The sequence below is a fragment of the Squalius cephalus genome (genome assembly GCF_949319135.1).
Source record: "Squalius cephalus genome assembly, chromosome: 15".
In the NCBI taxonomy this organism is placed as follows: Eukaryota; Metazoa; Chordata; class Actinopteri; order Cypriniformes; family Leuciscidae; genus Squalius; species Squalius cephalus.
The window spans coordinates 16,929,488-16,951,318 of NC_137136.1; the positions used below are offsets into that span (position 1 = coordinate 16,929,488).

Sequence of the window (21,831 nt, forward strand, 5' to 3'; positions counted from 1 at the left end):
GTGACCCGGAGGATGCAGAGGCATGGATGGAAGCAGCATTATTTTCCGCACTGAACGTGTGTTGTGATTTCTGAGGCTTTTTATAATATTATTTTTTCCTTAAATAGGGAATTCCAAACAGCAGCACAGTGTGGGAAAATGCTTAGGACGGCCAGGCAGAGACGGCCGCTGAGCTCTTAATAGCCGACAAAAGGCGTCAAAGGGAGGAAACAATCAGGTCCCTGTCAGGAAAAGAACTTGTGTTAGTCCATGAGAAGTTTAACTGCAGACAGGAAATAAGATGCACTGATGTGTGTCCTGTGAGTGAGCCTTAGCGTATGCACTGGGAAAGAGTGGAGGAGAGAAAGTCTTGATGCTCAGGGTGGCTTGCACTCCTCTAACAGGATCCATCTGTTTGCTTATCAGAGGAAGGAGGAGAGACCCCAAAATAAACGCATTGAGGAAGATGGTAAATGGTTAGAGTTTCAACAAAAGGGGGGCAAGAACTGACAGGTGTTTCTGAAAATTACATTAGATCGTTTCCCACCGCTGAAAGCAAGTTCTTAAAGGAATATTCTGGGGTTTAAGCTTAATCGACAGTCATAATATTGATTACAATTTTTTTTTATTTTAACTTGTCCCTCATTTTCAAAATGATCTTAGGATCTATATGGGAAGCTGACACAAAATACTTTTGGACAATTGAAAAAGTTAACATTTATAAGCAAAAAAAAAAAAAAATATTATTTTGGTTTCTAATAAATAACTTCAAATTATATATATAATATATATTATATACATTTCACCCAAATGTCACTTATGCCCCTCTGCATGGTTCTCACCCCTTGATATACTAATTATGTTCCTTTTTTTTCTTTTTCTTTTTCCTTTGGGTAGCTGACACAAAATACTTAAATTATTTAAATATATATATATATATATATATATATATAATTATTATTATTTTTATTTTTTATTTTATTTTTTTTTATATCATTATGATTATATATCATTATATTATCATTATATATCGAGTGGTGAGAACCAGAGAAGTGTAAGTGACATTTTGGTGATTTTTATATATAAGTTCATTATAAGTTCATTTCATATATATATATACAGTAGTCAACATTTGAAGTGGATCAAAACCTTTGATCAAAGTTATACATGAATTTTGAACAATACCCGTTCTTGTCTTAGGACAACTTTGATGAACCTTTTTGATCCACTTCAAATGTTGACTATATATAGTATTTTAACGTTTATATATTGGCCACATTCATTTCTAGCATAATTGCCTCACTTTAAACCAATTTTAATTAAAAAATATGAACAAAAGGAGGGACAAGTGGACATTATTCAACTGCTAAATTCAGTCCAGAATATTCCTTCAACATATTCATAAAGGTCTGGACCTGTGCTTTCAACTTGGCAAAAGCCATATCCTGTCACAGGGTGTTTTGTTGTGTTGACCCGCGCGCGCGTGTGTGTGTGTGTGGCGTGCCATAGGTCCAACTCATCAGATCCTGCAATGATTTACCTTGATGATAAGTTAAAGGAAGACATCTGGACACTAATAATAACCACAAATGCACAAAATTGCCAGGGAGGTTGTGACATCATCATGAGCAGGTCTTCAACAGGAAGACACAGAGACAATAATAGAATCAAAGAAAGTAGAGAAATGTGTGATTAAAAAAGAAAGCCCTTGACCGCCCATAACCCATATATAACTTTAAGATAGCTATTCTCATCCTCAAATCACCCTCAAAATAACCAATACTTATCCGTCCGTTCCCATCTTTCCATGTTTGTTTCCATCAAGGCCACTTCTTTAATAAACCGCACCAGTTTCCTTATATCCTGTCCAAATTTTCTAGTAATTCTCTGATGTGTTGTATTTTGTCATTTCCACATCACAATCATCATATTACTGTTACCGGGTGTAATTTAATGGCCAGCAATGTTTACAGTATTTTCAGTATTTTATCTGCTGAACAATTTAAACATGCAACTGTTTACTTAAGGAATGGCCTGCAGACTGTCAATAGAGTATCATTGTATAGTTATGATGGATGGATTACTTATTATTGAAATCATACTCTCTGTGGCGCAGATCCGGCACGCAGCAGCCGATGTGCTGAGAGAATGTTGGCTACTGCATCGCACCACCCAGACAAAGGACAACAGCGGAGAGCATCGACATCATCAGAGATGCCTTCTGGAGGCTATCCGTGTGTGAGTGATCCACTACAGTGTGCATTCAACCATTAGACATCATGGGAGAGATTCACTGTAGACATTTTCATTTTCATTTTTTGCTATCTGCTATTTGCTATTTGCTATCCATAGGCTTTACCTACAATACAGTGCAGTTACGCCCTTTTGGCACTAACTGGCTTAGTATGTTCAATGTTAAGTATTTTGGTTTCTAATAAATAACTTCAAATTATATATATAATATATATTATATACATTTCACCCAAATGTCACTTATGCCCCTCTGCATGGTTCTCACCCCTTGATATACTAATTATGTTCCTTTTTTTTTTATTTTAACCTTTTTATTTAAATTATATAATTATGATTTTTTCATATACTGTATATATATATATATATATATATATATATATAATTATTATTATTATTATTTTATTTTATTTTTATATCATTATGATTATATATCATTATATTATCATTGTATATCGAGTGGTGAGAACCAGAGAAGTGTAAGTGACTTTACAGGCGGGCCAAACCAAAACAAATTACCATAGTTTGATCTGACTTTGTGTACTGATGTCAATCTTTGGATGACAGTACACTTATTAAACACTATTTTAACTTTTTTTTTTTTTTTTTTTTTTTTTTAAGAAAAAAAAGTCACATGCGTCTTTTTGGCACCATTGTTTCATTCCATTTCGTATATATGGGCACATTTGATGACAATATGAACAAAGCATTACATTAATGAGTTTAAAAGAAATAACAATCTATTGTGATAAAATAAAATATCACATAAAATGTCCTTACATCAAATTAGTTCATTGAAAGTGATACATTTGATAAAAATAGTAATCCCAGCCACTTAATTTGGCCAAATGGGCAATTGAAAAGCCTTTACAGATACCTTTGTAATAATAAAACAATATGATAGCAAATACCATTAACTTAATAATACTGAAGTAATGAATTGCATAAATAATTATTATTAACAACTAATTAATAACATTTTGCAATACCAACTGAAAGTATAGGTTCCAGAACAGTGAACATATGAAATAGGTTACTGAATATTGAGGACATGACAACAAAACAAAAACAATCTGTCTTAAAGAACATTTGAGATGGATTTGTATATGAGATAGTAGCCTACTCTGACTGGCTGACTTGTAATGCCTGGTAGATGTCCATATAAGACTGCGGGATACTGCCATTTGTGCGCAGTGTTCTTTTTCACAGCAGTGATCCCATGGTGGACATCTGTATAACTATTTAGGTTCCATTCCATGATAACCTCTAGTCTCCTGTTTTCCAACTTCAAGCTTTTTAAATGCTTGGTCAGATAGTTCATATTTGAACTGAATACCTTTTGAATCGTCTTTTGTGCGGCGCAGCCACTTGATTTTCTGCCAACCAAACATAATTGATTTGTAATAAAATCATGTAACATTATAAATGTATTTAATATTAATAATAATAAAGACATTTAGAATGTTACAAAGGACTTCTATTAGAATACTCTATTATTATATTCTAATTTGTAATTCGCTAGAACAAAAGCTTCTGCTAAATGAATATATGTTAATTCATTACACAAAAGTCTTTGATTTGACATTTAAAATGAAAAAGATGAAATTGATGAAAATGATTAAATCAGCTATTTGTAGCAACAAATTGGCTATTTTTTTCAATCTGATAATGTAATAATAATAATAATAATAATAATAGGAGACGTCTGGATATTTGCATTTACTCCATCATCCAGCTTTTTGTCATGAAATAAGCTAATAATACATCTTCAGCAGTTAAAAACAGTTTTCTTCTCATGGTTGACCTACCGGGCTTACACATGGTGTCAGACGTTTTGACCCATGTGCTATCCATAGGCGTTACCCACAATACAGTGCAGTTACGCCCTTTGCACTAACTGGCTTATGTTCTATGTTAAGTGTTTTGGCTTCTAATAAATAACTTCAAATTATATATATATTTCACCCAAATATCACTTACGCCCCTCTGGTTCTCACCCCTCGATATACGAATTATGTTCATTTTTATAAAATAAACAAAATTGCTATACAAAATGATTAATATATATATATATATATATATATATATATACACGCTAGTTCTTTATAAAGAACCTAGTTATACACTTCAATATGTATGCTAGAATATGCTTACTGTAACTCAGACAATTCATCAAAGCCATTTCCTGCACATGATGAAATGTATAATATATGTTTAATGAATTAAACATAAGATATGAAAATGCTTATATAAAAATAATCATGCAATAGTTCACCAATCTGGACCATCACCTGGACTATTTTACTATTTAAACTCTATGGACACTGGGGTAGGACATTGCTTCATTGCTTTGAGGGAACTGCTCATATTCCACTTGGTCATTTTCTATAAAATCATACAAGTCAGTTCTACAAAGATCGCGTTATGCAGTGTAAAGCATACTATGTGTTCTTGCGGTTGTTTATTTTGTGGTCATTACAAGAATTGCAGTTCCCCATCTCTCAGCTGGTTGTTGACCACTTGTTTACAGTATGTCCTCACATCTTCCTGCAGATAAGGGCTGGTTTTGGGGAGAGCTGCTCTTTGGCTGCATTTCCCTTATGACCAGTGCATGGGAAGCTGTGATGTGTGAATCTACACCAGAGTTTAGCATTGTTAATGACTACAGGATTCAGGCTCTTAGAATGTTCCATGTGTGAGATCTGTGGCTGTAAGGGGTGGAAGGATTTCTGACTTCCTGTTTTACAGTTAGCAGAATCACCAAGAATATTCGGGAAAGAAAGTGGGTGCTGCAGTGACAGCTAAAACCGTATGCTAGCAAGCAGACCGCTAAATAGTTCTGAGGTTATTTTGGTTTGTGCTTTTTGGTGTGTTTCCTTTTTGCTTCCATGACACACGGTCGCTGGTCATGTCTGCATGCTTTGGTAGTTGCTGATGTTTCCCCTACAATAACTGGTTTCCGTTTTGCTTTTTTGGGACACAACATATTCAGAGACATCTGCCAGTTAGCCTGTTAGCAAAACCTGACATCAACAAATGTCAGGAAATACACAAACTTTCATTACTAGAGGTTACAAAAGAAGATCTTGAATTTAACCATAAAGGGGATTAAAATGACTTGTTTTATCTTCATTATACAGAAATGTTTAAATGTTTCAATTATTCATTTGTTCGCTTAACATGTACAGTACATACAATGAAAAATTACATTAAGTGCAATTAATTCTAAATATAACTAACGTATGTATGTCTATGTGAGAAATTTAATTTAAACTTTTTTGACTACACTACACTACACTGACCCTTTTACAAATATAGATTTGTCTTTTTTAACACAAAATATGAAAAGGTGGTCACAAAATTTTGACAAATCCAGGGTGTCAATAAATTAAATATTATTGACAAAACTTACAGTAAAAAAAGTACCAGTCAAGATTCTGTAAGAAATGCATACAGGTCTATAATAAAAATGAATTAAAGCATAAAAAAAGAAAAACTAAAAAAAAGAGAGAAAATCTATAAAATTAAAATATAAAAAATGAAAGCTAATTCAAATTTAATATATTCTATAATAATATACTATATACTAATATCAATAGTATATACATAATACAAAAATAACACTATTTTGACCCCTTTTACAAACACTTTTATACAAAAATTGTATTATATTTTTTATGAACCTATGACCAGCACATGTAAATGACATTACTTAGGCTCACATGCAAGATTTATGAAGAATACATGGAATATTAAGCAATTAAAGGATTATTGAAGAAACACCACACCCTTGGTCATTTTGTCCCCTTTTTGCATTCTATGGTTATTAGAGGATTGAGATCTCCAACACAGAGAAACCCAGCTAACTAGAGTTCCTCTAAAACCATTGTACCAGGCGTTGAATGTAAGTGAACGCATGTCTTTGTCTACAACTAGATTCCGTCACTTGCGGTTGAAGCAGAGGAAGATAAGGGACTATGCCAGTGAGATGGTGGATCTTTCGAAGGTAAGTCAAGACATACATCGGACTGGTGTCTAGGTCTGTTTGCCCTAATAAAGAGGCATTCACCTAACCCAGACATATAAATGTTCTGTGAAACTATAAAAATCTCTTTAAAAACTACCTTAATGTCTGACAGTGTCTGGTGTGTTACTTATGGCTGTGCACATAAAAAGAAAAACAAGACTTTGACTGTCATCTTCCTCCCAATTTTTTTGTGAGAAATGAGTAAGAAAATGACCAAATGTCCAGTGTCTTATTATACCTATGTGCTTACACTCGTGAAATACAGCTGTAGCAAATCTAAGAAAAGGATATTGTCTGGAAATGGACTTTGTCCTCAAACAGATGCAGATGATCATGTGTGATCTGAGTGCAAACTGGAACAGCTCATATCATGAGCTTGAACAGCGAATCATCTCCATGGAGCAGAAGCTAGACGAGCTGGGACGCTCCTTCCAAAGCACCTCTGAGCTGCTCACACAGGCGCTTCATCGCCGTAGACTGGACCACAGGTACACTGTACAACTTTTTTTTTTCCCAAGTTGTTTAAAAACAGATTATTAGAGTACGTTTTACAAGAAAAACTATTTAAATCTTTCTGCTTCAAAATTATGTTTACAATTCAGTGTTGCTTACCATTTCTTTGTAACTATCGGTGAAATTTACTCGCAATTTCAATTACAGAAACGCACTGCAATTACTCACAACGCAACAAAATTCAGAAACGCACTCCAAAAACTCACAACACAACTAAATATAGAAGCGCACTGCAAATACTTACAACACAACTAAATATAGAAACGTGCTGCAAATACTCACAACGCAGCTAAATATAGAAATGCGCTGCAAATACTCACAACACAACTAAATACAGAAAATTGCTGCAAATACTCACAGCGCTACAAAATTCAGAAACGCACTGCAAATACTCACAACACAACTAAATATAAACGTGATGTGAATACTCACAACACAACTTAATATAGAAACGCGCTGCAAATACTCACAACACAACTAAATACAGAAGCATGCTGCAAATACTCACAACACAACTAAATACAGAAACATACTGCAAATACTCACAACACAACTAAATACAGAAACATACTGCAAATACTCACAACACAACTAAATACAGAAACGTGCTGCGAATACTCACAACACAACTAAATACAGAAATGCGCTGCAAATAGCACAAAGCTTAATGCGATTCAACTGAAGAAAACACATGCAAATAGAAAACAACACCAGCCAATTAAGATAACATCTTCATCAGTTTGACAACACATGCGCTACAAATACTCACAATGCATCCAATTAATAAACACGCTGCAATACTCACCAAATACAGAAACTTGCTGCAAATACTCACAACGCTACAAAATTCAGAAACGCACTGCAAACTCCCTAACAACTAAATATAAACATGCTGCAAATACTCACAACACAACTAAATACAGAAATGCGCTGCGAATACTCACAACACAACTAAATACAGAAACGCGCTGCAAATACTCACAACACAACTAAATACAGAAACTTGCTGCAAATACTCACAACGCTACAAAATTCAGAAACGCACTGCAAACTCCCTAACAACTAAATATAAACATGCTGCAAATACTCACAACACAACTAAATACAGAAACGCGCTGCGGATACTCACAACACAACTAAATACAGAAATGCGCTGCAAATACTCACAACACAACTAAATACAGAAATGCGCTGCAAATACTCACAACACAACTAAATACAGAAATGCGCTGCAAATACTCACAACACAACTAAATACAGAAATGCACTGCAAATAGCACAAAGCTTAATGCGATTCAACTGAAGAAAACACATGCAAATAGAAAACAACACCAGCCAATTAAGATAACATCTTCATCAGTTTGACAACACATGCGCTACAAATACTCAGAACGCATCCAAATAAGAAACACACACAACTAAATACAGAAACATGCTGCAAATACTCATCACACAACCAAATACAGAAACGCGCTGCAAATACTCACAACACAACTAAATACAGAAACGCACATTAAATACTCAACACAACCAAATACAGAAACGCGCTGCAAATACTCACAACGAGTGACAAACCTGGCCGTGACATTTTTATTGTTCAATGTCTACTCGTCACTATGTCACACTCGTCGATGACCTGAAAGGTGAGGGGTTTTTTTTGTTTATTTTAACATCCTGATCGTATGTGCGTTGTAAGTATTTGCAGCGCGTTTCTGTATTTAGTTGTATTGTGAGTATTTGTTGTGCATCTCTGTATTTTGTTGTGTTGCAGTATTTGCAGCACATGTGTTGGTTTTCTTTATTTGCTGGTGTTTTTCCATTTGCATGTGTTTTCTTCAGTTGCAGCATGTTGAGCTCTCTTGGCCACCGTATGTAGCTTATCCTTAACAAGTACGGAGTAAAGTCTGGCTTTGTTTCTACACAGGTGAGCTGTGACATCTCTTTTGGAAGGCTATCCTCTGAGTGTTCTTCAAGCAAACCACTTGAACCGAAGGAGGATTAACCACCACCGCAGACATCTTGTTTTATTTAGAACACAAGTTCTGCTATGCGTATTTATGAACATTTCCTCAATTCTACAAACATGAACTTGAGAAAAGACCATTTTTTGTTACTTTAAACTTTTGACCTTTGATTTAGAGTTCAGCTCATAATTGATACAAAAACTAAGAGATGGAAATTCTGGTGTTACATGAAGAAACAAATTCAGATTTCTTGTAAAACAATAGCACAGGTCTCAGAGTGGTTTATATCAGTGTGAAAGGCACAGAAAGGATGTGAATTCTTCTATTATTATTCTTTTTCCAAACTGTCAGTCTCTCTATAGACTGACAGTTTGGTCTATCTAGGTGATACTGGGGAAGTTCACCTGAAGCTCAGAATTTGGAAGTATGAATCAAGCAGAGTAGCTTGATTATAATTTGATGTCTCTAATTTGATACACTCTTTTCCAGTTACATTTAAACTTGTATACAACCTGGGTGTATACAACACATTGATGAAGGTCTCTGTATCTTAAGCCAGTTATAGTTAGGTGCCAAGGATAAGCCAGACTTCCTCACTGACTGTTGCCCTTGTACACTGTTATTTTAAAACAACCCTCATTTAGGCAGAACCACCTGCACCCACACACATAAAAAATCTGGGAATGACTTGAATTTCCATCAGCCCTTTAACCTGACAGGGCATCTGTTGAATGATGGTATGTGGCGGCTCTAATTACACCATGAAAAGGTTTTGTACATTATGGTCTTCAGAATATTGGTGTAACGGAAAAATCTTTATTGCTTGAGCCTGTTCATTAAGAAAGTCCTCTCTGATAACTCCTCCTGGTGGACAAAAGTGTGTGCTGCACAGCATTTGGCCATCATTCCAATGAAGACCATGCTTGTCCTTTACTGTTTAGGATAAATCATTTTCAGAACAGACTGAATACCTAGATGTATATGCAGCATAGTGACTACATGAGGGCAATGGGAATAAAAAGAGAGGTAAGATCTGTTTTATGTATTTCTTTTCCAAAAAACAGGAACTTCATCTTAGTTGTACTGTCTTCAACCATTTGAAACTGCTGATATGATGAAAGCATATGAATGGCACCTGACTCATTATTTGACCAATCATTAACCGTTGCTGCTTTTACTATGTTTGTTTGTTAAAAACAAACATAGAGAAGCAAACCAGAACATTTTTATTGCCTTAGATTCAAGATAAGTTGATCAAGAATTCAGTTTTGCATGTTGTATTGTGAAATCGACATAAAAAATGCCAGGAGAAAATGACTGAAACAACGTTTACAGCATTATTTTTGCACATTTTAATAAAGCCATCTCATGTTAACACAACTTTGTGTTTTCCCAACTATATTATGATGAGTAAGTCTAAAAAACACAGCAAGAGATTCATTTCTCTGTGTATTTATGTACAGTTTTATTACAAATGGGTTAGAATCAATCATTGACGTATGACACAAAAAACATATAAAAAAGAAAAAAAAAAAGAAAAAGTGTTGTGTTTCTTTGGTCATTAATAAATGAGAGCTTGCTTGAAAAATTCTCTCAATTAGTGAGTATTCTTTTAGTAGTCGCATCCACTCAACTTATGAAAGAAATCTATATACGCCGATTTACCAAATCTACCAAATTATACCAATGTTCACATCACATTACATGACACATAAATCTTATCACTGGGGATAAAGTGTCACTATTTATTTACCATATTATGGATTTGGCCGTCAAAGTCTTCAGTCTAAAAAACAACCACAAAAAATCAAAGCAGACGAGTTTTAGTCTTACTTGTGTCTCATTTACAAACAATTCCAAGAGAGACAGAGTGTGAGATTTTTCTAGTGCGTTTCGAAAGTTTCGAGTTTTTAAGCATATGCCACAACAGTGCAGACGGCCTTGCAAACATCTGTCCACAGCTACAGTCGAAAGCCGCCTTGCATTTCTTTTTTGCTTGCTTGCCTTTTTTATGCTTCCGTTTGTGCCAGGTTAATTTATGCGCCCCTTCGAACGTGTTTCCACACCGTGCGCAAACAAATCGGACCGACTCCGCATGCTGGACCTGGTGCCTCAGCAAATGCAGCTGTTGCTGGAACGACCTTCCGCACTGACATCTGTACAACCTTGATCCGCGGTGTAAGTAGCGATGACGCACCCTCAGCGATGGTTGTCTCGATACGGCACCGCAGTGACGGCAGGGGAAGATGGTCTTGGAGCGCCAGCTCTCCTCGCGTCGCTTCTGAAGAGCCAAATCCCTGCTTTGATTCATAAACATGGCCACTACTTTTAACGGAGCCTGAACCTGGGCAGGAGGAACCTGAGGATGGTTGTTCCCGGTAAGAGCACTCACCAGGGTGGGAAAGGTGACTGAGGTCATCGGCAGAACATTTACAGGTAGAGGTCTAATATTAGCCACTGATGTTTGTCTCAGAACAGGTTTGTTGGATGACACAAAAGTGGGTGCAGAGACGTTCACAGTGGGTGAGAAGGATACGATGACTGAAGTTGGAAAAGGTGGATTGGAAAGGGTAGGGATACGAAGAGTCATCCTGGCCGGATTTGACAGCAAGGGACGCACTACCGAAGGTGTATGGATGGGAAATTTCGGGCGAGCAACACAAGAACTTGGAAGGAAATTGGGCCTAACAAGAGTTTGTGGCATAGCCACAACTTGTGGAACCAAATTGGTCACCTTAGCAGTGCCCAGGGGAGTTGTTTGAAGCAGGTGTTGCAGCGTCAGAACTTCGGTTGATCCCAATGTGGCCACCGCAGGTGGAGGATCAGGTTCCGCTGAAACTTTGTTCGCTGTCTGAGTTATTTTGATAACTTTAATGGTATTCTGATTGGCAGATGGTCTTCCTTGACCGCTGCTATTAGATAAAGGCACTGTGGGTAAATGGGATACCGAGGTGGCCGGCAAGTTCGTTTCTCCTGTAGGTCTTTTCTTACAGATGTGATTTTTGAAATTGTCCTGTCTAGGGAAAACATTGTGGCAGAACGCACAGATATACCCAGCTGCTGGGTGTTTTGCGATCATGTGCTTCATCAGCAACTCTTCAGTCTCACATGCCACACTGCACAGACAACAAGCAAACATCAGCTTGTTCCTGCAATCATCCATGTGCTTCTTCAAATTAGCGAATTTGCCGTAGCAGCAAAAGGGAGAGTCAGACTGAAACCCAAATTTCTCCGCAATGTTGATTGACTCTAGATTTATATTTGCAGATCTTTTCCTGTTGGGCACCTGTTGCTTCCCTCTCTTTGTCTTTCGGTGACGCCTGTGGGAGATGCATTTTGAGTTCATGTCGTCGGAATCTGAGCTGAGGTCCTCGTCTGGGTTGTACGCTGTGTCACCAGGGGGTAGTGAATCAGGGTTTGCCTCGTCATCGGTGTCAGTACCTTCTTGATCTTCTGCCAGGCAAATTTCCTCCTCTGCAGCCACCTCGTAAACTACAGTTCCTCCAAGCCCATCCTCATTGTCATTCTCTTCCTTCACCCTAAAACTAAGATGATCTGGCTCTGATTGGTTCAAGGGGAATGAGGAAAAGCTGAAGGTATCAATTGGTTCATCTTTAATAAGAGGCAATCTTTCAGTTTCTGTTTTGATGCGTGAGGCTTGATTTGTGGAGTTTGTATCATTGTCAATGCGTTTCTGGATGTCACTGCAAGTGTTATTCGTAGCTGCTTGTTCTGAGACACAATATGAATGATCACTCAAGATCATTCTTTTCAAATCAATGCAGCTTATGGTCTCTTTGATGCTAATTTCTTCTTTCTCTTCCATTTTAACCACAGCTTTTACCTCCATTGCGGCTTTCCGGTGCTTTCCCATATGTCCGTTTAGATGCCACGTGCAACTAAAGACTGATCCGCAGATTTCACACAAGAGACTGTGCTTTGGGTGGGCATTTTTTAAGTGTAACGCCAGCGAAATTACACGTCCAAACTTTGCTCGACACAGGTGACAATGCACCTCAACTGTGTGCGTCTTAAAGTGCTCTATCATGTTACCCAGGAACGGGATGCTGTCTCCACAAACACAGCACATAGAGCTTTCCTCACTTGTAACTGCCAGTGGTGCTTTGTAGTCGTCCTCATCACTGGAGTCGTCTGAGAAGCCGTAATATGTAGAGATGATGGTTTTGTAATACTCCTAAAAACAAAGAAAACAATTCAGTGAAAAAACTAGTAGTTTCTGCATTGTGCATTTAATAAAAGAGGGTGGACAGGGTCTCATGTTTCACTTCAGCACAAGTTGTTTGGATGGCCTGGAGATGGAGTGAGTGAAACATCAAAAATACAGAAAAATATTAAGGTTTGCTTGCATTTATAATTTAAAATATGTTTTCTATTTTAATATATATTTTAAAATGTAATTTATTCTTGTGATGGCAAATCTGAATTTTTAGCATCATCACCCCAGTCTTCAGTGTCACATGATCCTTCAGAAATCATTCCAACATGCTGATTTGGTGCTCAAGAAAAATGTCTTATCATCATCAACGTTGAAAACAGTTGTATGGCTTAATAACCGCGCTGCCTTTTTAAGGCTTCTTTGATGAATACAAAGTTTAAAAGAAAGGCATTTAGTTGAAATAGAAATCTTTTGTTAACAATGTAAAAGTCTTTTTCGTTGACTTAATGCAAAGTTTCTGAATAAAAGTATTAATAAAAAAAATCTTACTGACCTCAAATTTTTGAAAGGTACAGTATATATCAGCAACAACATTTGTATTTCTTGTCAACTAATCTTCCTAGTGAAAATGATACTTATGTAACAGAATAGACCGGTTTTCATGATCTAAACATTTAGTTTAAGGGCACAATGGCACTAAGTGCAAGACTGGAACTACAGCAACTATCTTTTTGACTATGCATTCCACCAGAAGTTTTAGAACAGATCCCTAAAGTAATACTTATGCCATACCACTACCAAAGGAACCGATCCAAAAACTGCTTCAGAACAAGCCGCGTAAATGTCAGGCCTATTTCTCATGCTTTATTGCTCATGTGCGTGACTGCGATGGTCAACAGATGGAAAGCATCTAATTCGGAACGTTTCTGCCCCAATCCAGAATGTGTTTATTTCACAGCAAATTCACTGAAAGACACGAGTCTTGAGATGTTTTCACGTGTAGGGGGAATTATTTGCACGACTTACAGACTGTTGAGAGCAAGTGTCACCACCTTGCTGCAAAGGTATTTTGGCACCAGTAACACGCTCCACCTCCTCACATGGTAAGATTTCCATGCCAACTCTTATGCAGCTACTTTATGCTGAAAAAGGAAGAAAACTTATAAGTAACCAGCACACAAAAAGGTCTAACATTATTACAATCTACATATTACACATAAACCTGCATTGACGTACCTTACAGTATCTCAGCGACCAGCAATACAATACAACTTTTCCTTCAGTATAAAATCAGTTTGAATCTTGTTCCAGGAACTTTTGAGGGTGTGGTCTGTGTTTATGCACTTATAGGTTTTTATTTATTTTTCTGTCAACTCATGACTATGACTTTATGTCAGGTACGGCGGATATCACACTTTATTAAATAATTGATAACATCTCTTATCCTGTATAAGCAAACAGACATTTAAAAGAACAAGATGTAAGTTAGTGGCAGACCTTTCATTGTAGTAAATTTCTCACATATTTTATAGTATGTAAAATGAGTTGAAAACGGGAGTCTTTCTTACCAACGCGTATACTTACAATATAACGATTTCATTAATAATTTTCGTGTTTTGGTTCTAGCTCCTCCCCCAGACAATGTACGCACGCGCGAGTCCGTCTCCTAAATTCGTCCGGACAACCAGTCTATGTATTGCGCATGCGCAACATTTTTTTTCTTCTTCATATTGATTTTTTTTTCTTTTCAGATAGCTTCCTGATTACAGGTGTATTTTATACATGTACATATGTACTGATGTTATGTTGCTAAGACATTTAATAAACAAACAATACATGTATTAAAACAAACAATATTCACAAACCATAAACCATTTGTCCTATATATTGTAAATATCATACACAGGATTGTATACAGTATTGATTGAATGTTGTCTTGTAATTATTATAGCTTTGAGTAGCTATATGATTTGATGATTTAGCAATTTTCCCAAAAAAATAAATAAATAAATAAATAGCAGGTGCAAATGGAATATTGATTGATGACTGATAAAATTAAATTTAACTACCTAGAAATTAAAGATGAAACAAATAACATTTTTATTTTCAATCTCATGAAACATTTATACAGAAAAATCGTTGTTTTTTTTTAACATCACTGAATCTCTGCACCTCTTGCAATAACAATGAGTTTAGCACATGACTGAATGGTCCTTGTCAGGCACCTGCTAGTTTTTGTAAAATAAACAACTCAGAATGCAACTCCTCCCGAACTGCAAAGCACTCCACTGTTGTGATCCAGGCCTCACAGAAGACGCTGGTTAAACCTCATTCAGCGCCACTGCACTTCTTTTCTCCGAGAACTGCCTCCTGTCTGAAATCATCTGAGAAGAGGCCCAGTCCTCTTTAACAATGAACTCACAGGTTTCTTGACACCATCATGACTATGACAGCAGCCGGCTATACTCAGAGAGTGCAGATGACTTCTTAACTCCATCCCAAATTCTAGCAGCATAGTGAAACCTGTAAAAACACATGCAGCCATCCATTGTCTTGATGTGAATTCAAATGTACATGCATGAATGGAAATACTATTATTTATACTAGTATAAAATGTACATTTAAAAATAGAATACAGTTCCAAAAGGAAGAACAGAAGCATTACCAGTTTTTCTCAGTGAGGATTGTGTGTGAGAGCTGACTGCGGGACATAGCCAGGATCTGACTGCGGAATTTAGAAACCAGTGAAGAAAAGCTGGGATGACCTCTGTAACCAGGCAGCAGAGAGAAAAGAGGGGGGCCTGAACCTGGTGCACAAAATATACAGACCAAATGCAACTGAAGTTAGCAGGTTCATCAAGGACAATGGAGAATCATGCTTGCTATTAATGAAAATATCTATCCATTATAGTATTCATGAGAAAGATATAGAGAACTGTTGTGTCATTTTAAAGGCCTACTTGCATGAGATCTCTGACAATACGAGCTATATATAGTACACTGGTTAGTTATAGGAACTAGCCACCAGGGCAGTCTCCCAAGATCTAAATGTTCCCATAGGTCCATTTTCCTGGTACCATTCGCACAGCCAGTAGGAACTCTGAAGTTACGTAAACCGGCCGACAGTGACGTCTTTTAAGTGTGGCATTCAACAACGCCAACTACTCCGTAGCGGTTGAGAAGTGCCTGGACTTCGACGTCAGTCCATCTATCGCTGTTTTCCATGTTTGTGGGGTTAGTTCGTGGAGTAAGTACTGAATGTTTACACTACTTTTTAAAAATGGCGGGTACCGGTGTCTCGTATGGCATGTGTTCAGCTGTACTATTGTGCTGGGTTAGACCCTACTCTGAAGGAGGAGCTAATTTAGTCCCCCCAAAAAGAGTTTCTTTTACTAAAATTATTACGAAAAAAAAAGTGTGTACTTCCGCTAATAGTTATTAGGAACTATGAAAAAAGTTTATCGATTATGAAAGTTTCATAAGTAATAAAACATCTAATTTATTATTTTCTGTGATATAAAAATTGCATTATATTTTTTAATAAAAATGTTATTTATTATAAATGTTATCAAAAACAAAGCAATGAACAGCAGTATTTCGCACTAAAAAATGTATTTAACTAAAAAGACAAAAAGAACAAAATTACAGAAAATGCCTCTTGACTTCCGGAAACACTTTTGGTTATGACACACAAAATGATTTCTTTGGACTTGTTCCATGAAATGATGCTACAATTCTGATATTTAGCTTAACATTTAGCTAAACAACAAATCTTTTCTGACCTGCTCTTGTCAAAGCATCTTCCCCATCATTCTCCATCATAGGTAAGAGGAAAAGATTGACTTCTGCCTCCAAGTAATCGCGACTCAGTCCAGGGAATATGTTACAATCCAGCATGGATAATGTGCCTTCAACAGGAAGCAAAAAAAAAGGGTCAATCAGCCAAACACCAAATCTGTTAATGAATGCGTTTACACTCACGTAAAGGGAACTGACCTTTATATTTTAAGTGGGAATGGGCCATAAGCTTGTCAACTGCCATATGCATCTTCTTCAGGTTTCTTGGACAGAACTCCTCCCTCCTCGCTTTGTTCTGCAAGAAAACTATGAAAATAGAAAGAAAGGATATGCGTTAAACCTTTATACACAACTAAATCGGTGAGCATTTGCCAGCAGCATCAGATAATACAAATGTTAAAGTACAATTTATTATAGCCCATATAACAGAACATTTATAGTTTTCTTACCTATGTGGGGGTAATACTCAGAGCCATCATCTGCCCCTGAGGAGCCGGTGCTGTCATGACTGGCAGATGGAGTCGAGGGTTTCAGCATCTCAGCAGTCTGCAGAAACCTGGTTACGGACACGGCTGTTAGTTTTATGCAACATAGATTCTCCAGATCCAGAGTGATGACGCCAATATTTTTATGTATGGGGATGAATAGGAGGCCATGATGACGAATAGGAGGCCATGATGACAGACAAAGGCCAGAGGGAAAATTTGGCCAGGATGCCGGGGTAACACCTTATTCTTTGTGTGTGTCTGTGCGAGTGTGTGTGTGTGTGTGTGTGTGTGTATGTGTGTATATATATGCATACAACTGTTCAAGAATTTAGTATTTAAAGTATAAAAAATGTAGGACACATTAAATGGACCAAAAGTGATAGTAAAGAAATGTATAGATACAATTTCTATTTAAAATAAATGCTGTTTTTTGAAGTTTCTATTAATCAAAGAATCGTTAAAAATGTCCATTTTAAAATATATTCAAATTTAAGTTATTTTAAATTGTAATAATTAAAAATATTACTGTTTTAAATGCCTTAAGAGACTCAAAAAACATTTTGAACAGTAGTGTATATACAGTACATATAAATTTTGTTAAATTATTTAATTGTCATTGTAATTGAAGCATACGTGCAATGAAGTAGCGTACCTATATAAGTTGATATCAGTGAACCAGTCCTGAATCACAATCACAACATGACATACGGTAAAGAGGAAGGCCGTGATCTGCAGAGACTAAACCAAACAGTTGGAAATGGGGAAAAGAAAAAGGGAGAATTTCAGTTTACAATTTTTTTGTAAAGTAGTATTATTTGCATATTGCAACATGGTACATGACATTTAATCTATAGAATACTATTTGTAAAAGTCTGACATCATTAATAATATTAAAACATGGCATACTGTAGTAATTATTAATATATATTTTTATATTATTGTACAAAATTATTTGTAAAATGGTACATGACATATAGTGTCCTTAAACAACTCACCTGCATCTCCACATACGTGTGTGGGAGGTTGTATTCGGGCGGAAGCTTGCGGTCATTGTTAATGAGATGATCCAAAATAGAAGGGCTCAAAATTGGCTGAAGATGACAAAAAGCATTATTTTATCAAGTAGCTGCCTGCATTCTGAAAACACTGACTCTAGTCTGACCTGCGTGTCCAGAAAGATGACCCTCTCCTGAGTGATGTAGAAATCGATTCCACTGCTCTGGTTCCCAGCTCTCTCCTTGATCTCCTGCGTCTGAGCTCTGAATACATACGCCCTGTTTAACAAAGAATCAATGGGTGAAACCCAATAACAATGAAGTGGAATACAAGGCGAATAAATTGGTAAGAAACACACAATCATGATGTTAATGAAGGACTAACCTCTGGTCCTCCTCAGGGCTGTTTGCAGACAGGAGAGACATGATTGTGGACTTGCCTGTGCCTTGTAGCCCAATGACTCCAACTACTAACATATCCGTCTGATCTCGCAGATACTGAGATACACAGTAAACACACATTCAGCATACATTCACCAGACTATTATGCACTTACATAGTGTACAAGATACAAAACACAACTTTATTAATTTATTAACAGAATAAACATGCCCTTGCCTCCATAGCGCTGTCACACCAATTCATTTGGTCATCCACCAGCTTAATGCTGTGCTTCATCTTCTCAGGGGGGAGGAGCTTAGTCTGGCCAATCACAGCTGAAAATCACATGATGAAAGATGATGATTAGTTTATCACAGAAAAAAATCACAAACTAAAACAGACACATAATAAACAGTGTAAATATCTGCGTTGAAAACACCACTGTTATTATAAAGATGAGTTAAAGTCCCCATGAAATCAAAAACGACAATTCTTGCAGTATTTATTATGATTTATCTGACTGTAACAGGTTGTCCCACTCTTGTGGCGAAAAAACTCCATCAAAAATAAGAAAACACCCAAAGCTATAAATCTACTGGAACAGTGTTTTTCTGATATTTTCCAGACTAATGCAAAAGCCTATTGATTTAGAAGCCTTGATGGTGGGTCTACATAAGTTATTTCATTCGTCAATCTACTAAATCTATTCGTCAATCTATTCGTCTTAAATCTGATTAGGGGGATGCAATGAAGCATTTGGAGCTAGAGAAAATTTGATTCTCTTTGAAAAAGAAAGTTTATTTTCTTCACGGATACACAGGATATATATCGCATAACCTGTATTATCTGATCTCAAATAATACCAACCAGAGATGGAGACTGAGGTTCAAATGATTGAGCCTGCATTGTAAAATGCCTTCAGATAGACTTTGGAATAAGCTGGTCAAGCATATGTAAATTCAGCCGTTTATGTTGGACAAGCTCTTGAAAATGCATAATTGTAATATTGAACAACTTCAAAAAAGTCTATAAGAGACACTGAAAGTTGATATTTATGGCATTTTAAAAAGGCAGGTCTATATTTTTTTTGTGTTATTGTTGGATGTTGTGGGAGTTATTTTGTGTTTGATGTGTGAATGGGTATGTGTAGGTTTATGTGTACAGTGTGGTTTTTCTATGTTTAACAAAAATCCAATAAATACATTTAAAAAAAAAAGAAGATGATTAGTCAATTTTGATTTCGAGGTGACTTTTGAGGCCCCGATATACTTCAAGTGAAATTGAAGAACCAACCGGTAACAAAATCAAGTTTTTTTGGTATCTATAAAGTGGTATATAAATAAACGTTTATTTTGTTATTGAAGGGAAAGCACGCAGCACATATTAATAAAACATTGATTTAAACGCACTCTCAGCAGTGTGGGCAGCGTCGGGATGTTCACTAACATTATATCGCTGCTCACGTGTTTCAAATTTCTTTTTCCCCCAAGTGAAGACTGAAAAACAACTTCGCTGTGAGTATATCGGGGGCCTTAAGGAGAAAAATGTGAGAAAACTACTGACGATCCACAGCTCCACCGGACGCAGCTGAGCCCATGCCTCTGTTCTGGATCTGATACACAGGTTGAGTTGGCCGCTGACCTTCCCTCTCCAGTTTGACAGTTCCTGCACCTGAGGCTGAAGGAGGCACATCAGGAGCGTTCCCAGGTTTCCCCCCTTCATCTCTGGTCTTAATGAGCATGATCGGCTTTTCCAAAGACGCGGCTCCACTCGCTGGAGCACTTGGTTTGGACTGAAACCGAACCAAGACAATATTATACATCAGTAGGTCTATATATAGAACTATTCACTTATATTGTTTGCTTGTGTAGGATAAACATAAATTATATTTATACACTTATTCGCTCTCCTGGAGGTTTAGCAAGAATAATGGGGGTCTTCTGTAGAAGAGGTCCTGTAGCTTCCTCACTGCCATCCTGAGAGTACATGATAATAATATCATACAAATCAACATTTTAGCAAGTTATTAAAAACGCAAAGGGGGGAACAATGGAAAAATATGAATAAATGTATAAAAATAAACAAAGAATAAAAAATAAGATTAAAATAAATAGTTTTGAATAAAATAAGCAAGTATTTAATTATTTAAATCAATATTAAAAACAGATTAAAGTATAGAACAAAATACACAAATATTTTAAATAAATAATACATCTGAAAATGCATTATTATAGTGAGTAGGAAAAAAAACAATCTACATTTTTCACATTTATAATATTAATTATACATTTAATTATACATTCAAAAATCATGTTTAGGTAGACAGCTCCTGTTCTGGCACAGAATCTCACCCTGCGCTCACGGGGAACATAGTCTCGATCCCGACTGGGGCCGGAGAGGTTTTGTCCAGGCGGTCCTGGGTCTCGGTCTCGCCGTCGTCTCCTCCTCCTCCCCTGTCCGTACATACCGGGCTGACTGTGACCGGACTCAGACATGCTTGCTTGCTGGATAATAACGTTACTATTGAGTGCAGGACTTCTCACTATTATGACTATTCTTGCAAAGCTTAATGTTCAACTCGAGTATTTGCCATTCTAACTTTTATAGTGTTTAATGAGGCAGGACATTACATATCAAAACATAATAACTAATAGCTCATAAATTCGGACTGTCGACAGCCATTGCTTACTAATAAATGACTAATGGCTCATTTATATTTCTTCTACAATATTGTAGTATTTAAAATGAAGATGTCAGCGTCCACAGGTACCAGACTGTTGCCGGTACGAACCTGAAAATAGGCCGATGAGGAAACGCAATGTCGGCTTTTGGTTCCGATCATTCCGATCATATCATCAGTCAGACTCTATAAAATAGGATTGTATAGCCTAATAAAATTGTATTCATTTATTTGTTTGTTTGATTGCCCAGCAAAGCTCTATTAGACTGTTAAGCATACAAAATAATTATATATTTTTTTAATTTTTTAAATAATACGTTTTTTTTTTTTGACGCATTCATGATTCAAACTTGCAATTTTATGATTCAATGGCCATTTTATTTTTTACAGAAATAAAGATGAAATGAAAACAAACCATATTGCGACAATAGAAAGAATTCAGTCTCACCATCAGTCACTTATGTCGTTGTGCACACACGCATCATCAGTCATCATCAGTCACTCATGTCGTTGTGCACACACGCATCATTACAAAAATTTGTTTTAAAAAGGTCAGCGTCACAGAAAAATGCAAAAATA

General features: G+C 36.5%; 3 protein-coding genes across 5 annotated transcripts in view; 1 reads left to right on the forward strand and 2 right to left on the reverse strand.

Moving 5' to 3' along the window:
• Positions 1–10,316, forward strand: part of kcnn4 (potassium intermediate/small conductance calcium-activated channel, subfamily N, member 4) — a 24,009-nt gene extending 13,693 nt beyond the window's left edge. The window contains exons 6-9 of the mRNA XM_079894619.1: positions 2,096–2,217; positions 6,166–6,235; positions 6,578–6,744; positions 8,694–10,316. Of these exons, the coding sequence (XP_079750745.1) occupies positions 2,096–2,217; positions 6,166–6,235; positions 6,578–6,744; positions 8,694–8,697 (363 nt within the window). The 3' untranslated portion in view covers positions 8,698–10,316. The remainder of the gene's footprint in view (positions 1–2,095; positions 2,218–6,165; positions 6,236–6,577; positions 6,745–8,693) is intronic.
• Positions 10,303–14,568, reverse strand: LOC307172322 (uncharacterized protein). Of its 3 annotated transcripts, none has more exons than XM_079894615.1 (4): positions 14,495–14,553; positions 14,147–14,355; positions 13,937–14,052; positions 10,303–12,928 (listed from the first exon to the last, which is right to left on the reverse strand). In XM_079894615.1, the coding sequence occupies exons 3-4, from the start codon at positions 14,024–14,026 to the stop codon at positions 10,574–10,576; spliced, it is 2,445 nt and encodes an 814-aa protein (XP_079750741.1). In that variant the 5' UTR covers positions 14,027–14,052; positions 14,147–14,355; positions 14,495–14,553; the 3' UTR covers positions 10,303–10,573. The 3 variants fall into 3 exon arrangements, with proteins under 3 accessions (XP_079750741.1, XP_079750742.1, XP_079750743.1); XM_079894616.1 differs by having other exon boundaries at positions 14,479–14,550; XM_079894617.1 differs by lacking the exon at positions 14,147–14,355 and having other exon boundaries at positions 14,495–14,568.
• A 90-nt stretch (positions 14,569–14,658) lies between these two features.
• On the reverse strand, positions 14,659–21,376 carry smg9 (SMG9 nonsense mediated mRNA decay factor). Its single transcript, XM_079894618.1, has 13 exons — positions 20,924–21,376; positions 20,468–20,548; positions 20,136–20,364; positions 18,810–18,907; positions 18,577–18,689; positions 18,359–18,470; positions 18,192–18,287; positions 17,849–17,934; positions 17,158–17,264; positions 16,907–17,014; positions 16,693–16,818; positions 15,576–15,717; positions 14,659–15,433 (listed from the first exon to the last, which is right to left on the reverse strand). Exons 1-13 carry the CDS (start codon positions 21,065–21,067, stop codon positions 15,355–15,357), a joined length of 1,521 nt encoding a protein of 506 aa, XP_079750744.1. The 5' UTR covers positions 21,068–21,376; the 3' UTR covers positions 14,659–15,354.
• Between the last annotated feature and the right edge of the window lie 455 nt (positions 21,377–21,831).